The 3,718-nt window shown below is 32.0% G+C and overlaps 1 protein-coding gene across 1 annotated transcript; it reads right to left on the bottom strand.

The window, feature by feature from the left end:
* Positions 1-2,164: 2,164 nt before the first annotated feature.
* Positions 2,165-3,049, bottom strand: LOC109677993 (olfactory receptor 9S13-like). Its single transcript, XM_020153706.2, has one exon. It carries the CDS (start codon positions 3,047-3,049, stop codon positions 2,165-2,167), a length of 885 nt encoding a protein of 294 aa, XP_020009295.2.
* Between the last annotated feature and the right edge of the window lie 669 nt (positions 3,050-3,718).

Raw genomic sequence — 3,718 nt, 5'->3', positions numbered from 1 at the left:
ATTCACCCCCTCTATCATTCTTCTTGATAACTCCCTCCCCAACTCCTGGAATAGTTTCAACATGTCTCATTTTTCCATTTTTATACATGAGTACATAATATTTCACTACATTCAGTCTCATCTTTTTCTTAATTTAAAAGAAATAATTATTAATATTTACCCATCTAGAATGTGTGTTCATTCAGTTAGTACATATGTTTTATTAGGTTAATGAATTTAATTATATTCTAAATTTACTGTTTTTGCTTCTCATAAAATTGCATTAAAATTATCAAATACTCTGTCCACAAATTCTGAGATAATGTTCTTAATTTTTTAATCAGAAATATGGTGAATGTGACTCTGCATTTTAATATTAAACTATCAATGTTTACCTGATATAAAAATAATTTATCCCAAATATTTTTCAAGATTAAATTATCTGAACTTATGATAAAAGTAGAAATTAACAATAAAAGAGAGTATCTAAATAAATCGACTATGTTATATAGGAAACCACATCTAAATAATCCCTGTGTGAGAGAAAATGCTAAAAAATTATAGCACAATTATTCATAAGACAATGAAAATAAGAATGAATTACATTGAAAACTATGTAAAGGTTTTAAACATAATTCATTAACATAAAAAGTGAAATAAAGTAACTAAGTATTTGACATATGAGTTTAGAAACAGAAGATCTTGGGAAAATAAATTGAAACAATTACATTGTAGGCGTATGTATATATGCAGAATATATATATGTAGATACTATAGTAAACATTTAATATATGTATTATTTTAGCTGCAATGTTTTGTGTTACAATTTTCAGTCCACTTAAACAAAATAAAACATAACAAGACCTATGAAATAACTAAACATCACACCACAAAATGTTTTAAATGTAAAATTTAATTGAATTTTGAGATGTAAAACTCAAAATTCTCATGATATGAAGTCAAAATCTTGGAAAGTTTAATCAAAGGATAAAAATAGCATGAAATTGTTAAGATAATAATAAATATATACTTAAAAAATGAAAGTCAGGGATGTAAAGCAGGTCTTAGCAGTTGAGTATTAGTGTGGTGTGGGTGAATAGAGAGGATGAAGGAGGGTGAATATCTCAATATACTATATACACTTGCATGAAAATAGAACAGTGAAGTCTGTTGAAATCATTTGAAGCAGAGGGGGAGAGAATGAGGGAGAATGATGGTAAGAATGAATCTAATCAAGGTACACTTTAAGTATACATGGAAATGTCACAAAGAAACCTCCTGTACAACTAATATATGTTAAAAATGCTTTAAAAAGAAATAAAAAATAGAAATAGAAAACAGAAGTGGGCAGGATTAAATTATTTTAAAAATGCTGTGGAACTCTATGACCATAATTTTTAAATCTAGGGAAAAATAAGGATTTTTTTCAAGCTATATATGCCATGAAAATGATAGATGAACTTAGAAATTAATTAAATAAGCATGAGTAATGCCAATTATCAAACATTTATCAAGACCTCTATGAAAAGATAGTTTTGCAATTATATCACATGCATTCATTTATTTATTTTTGCTTCTTGATGAAATCATTAATATTTGTGTGATATAACAATGTCACTGATACAATATTTTCTACAATTCTTTTGTGTAATTATTTGGTAAAGTCAATAATTTACATTGCCATAGCTCTTCTAATTCTCATTTGCAAAGATTGGACAATGGCAAACATGTTGCTGATCAAAGAACCCAGAATTTCAGTGACATCTCTGTCTCGTTCCTCTTCCCAACAGATGGATGAACATGGACATAGTCATACATACACATATATATCCTACTCATAAGTTTATATGTGGACTTGTGCATAATTTGGTAGTACTTCATTTTAGTTGCCATTTTGAAACTATGCTATGCCTAGATTCCACACTATTATTTTAGAGTAGAAATATTAAGAAATGTAGATTTATTTTTAAATTCATTTTTTAAAGTTTTATGGATGATAAAAATTAAAATAAGCTTTAATCTCCAAAACTTGTAGAGGTCTTTCATTGAACTATTTCACAATAAATTACTGATAACATTAATTTTAGTTGATTCTACAATTTTATGTGTGGCTGAAAGTCAATGAGAAGGTATTTTTCTCAACAATGTTTTCTTCAAAGCATTTTTCACCTCCCTATTTCTTAAGCTATAGATTAGAGGATTCAACATAGGGATGATAAGTGTGTAGAACACAGCTAATAATCTTGCTTTTCCCTGGTGAGGAGATGGCCCCAGGTTGAGCATACATGAAAAACACAGTTCCATAGAGTAAACTCACCACTGTGATGAGAGAGCTGCAAGTGAAGAAAGTCTTACTTCTGCCCTTGGTGGAGGGGATCTTTAGGACAGTGGAGAGGATACACCCATAAGAAACCAGAATGACAGTAGTGGTGGTGATGATGATAAAAGCAGAGAGAATGAACAACACAATCTCATTCACAAAGGTGTCAACACAGGAGATCTTGAGCAGGGCTGGGATATCACAGAAAAAGTGGTCCAGTCTGTTTTCTCCACAGAAATGCAAACTGAAGGTGAAACCTGTTTGTATCATGGAATTGATACATCCACAGATGTAAGAGCCAACAACCAAATGAGCACAAGCCTGCTGAGACATACGCATAGCATAGAGGAAAGGTGAGCAAATGGCTGAGAAGCGGTCATATGCCATCACAGCCAGAAGGAAAACTTCAGTCCCAACAAAAAGAGCAAAGAAAAAGAACTGCGTTGCACACCCATTGTAAGAAATTTTCTTTTCCTTGGACAAGAAAGTAGCCAGAGTTTTGGGTGCAATGACTGTAGAGTAGCAAATATCTAAATAGGACAAATTTTGAAGAAAGAAATACATAGGTGTATGAAGTCTGGAGTCAATTTTAATGACAATTAACATGCTGATATTTCCCAAAACAGTGATCAGATAGATCATCAAGAACATTAAAAATAAGACAATCTGTACTTCTGGAGATGTCCTGAATCCGACCAGAACAAACTCTGTCGGATTCTCTAAATAATTTCTCTTCAACTCACACTTCATAGCTGAGACATATCTGAGAAAATAAATGGATTATTGAGAAGCCTGTGGAAAGCCTTGGTCAACTCTTGTTTCCTGGTTTTCCTATTGAAAAAAATGCTAAAACAAATTGAGGGTTTCTTAGCAGCATACCTTACAAAATAGTTTGTTTGGAGCATGCAATGTATAGCAAAATTGAGGTTGTTTAAATTTGTTCTATTTTTTTAGCTTCAGTGTGATATAAAAATGTGGATGGGCAAAGGGCTTGTGGGCAGTGACACTATCCAGTCATTTTATGCCATTTGTGATGAGTTTTATGATAGCTGGACTGACTAAAACTTTTACTTTTTCTATTTTAGAAGAATGTGAAATAATTACCCACACTGTCAATGCATAACAAGTCTTCTACATTCAAATATGAGATATTAATATTACTTAGTTTGGGGGATTGGTCCCAGTGGGAGGGGGGAGGAGATGAGGAAAGGGTGTGGGAGGGTGAATATAGTGCAAATACTGCATACACGTGCATGCAAATGGAAAAATGAGATTAGACCAGGAATAGAGGGGAGGAATAAAGGAGAATGGTGGAGGGGGTGAATTCAAGGATGATACATCTGATATATTGTAAGAACTTTTGTGGATGCCACAATGTACCCCTACCCAGCACAATAATAAACAATTTAAAATTTAAAA

This window comes from Castor canadensis, chromosome 8, assembly GCF_047511655.1.
Source record: "Castor canadensis chromosome 8, mCasCan1.hap1v2, whole genome shotgun sequence".
Taxonomy (NCBI): domain Eukaryota; kingdom Metazoa; phylum Chordata; class Mammalia; order Rodentia; family Castoridae; genus Castor; species Castor canadensis.
The sequence above is the reverse complement of the archived record's forward strand: the minus strand, read 5'-3'. Positions and strand labels throughout refer to the sequence as shown.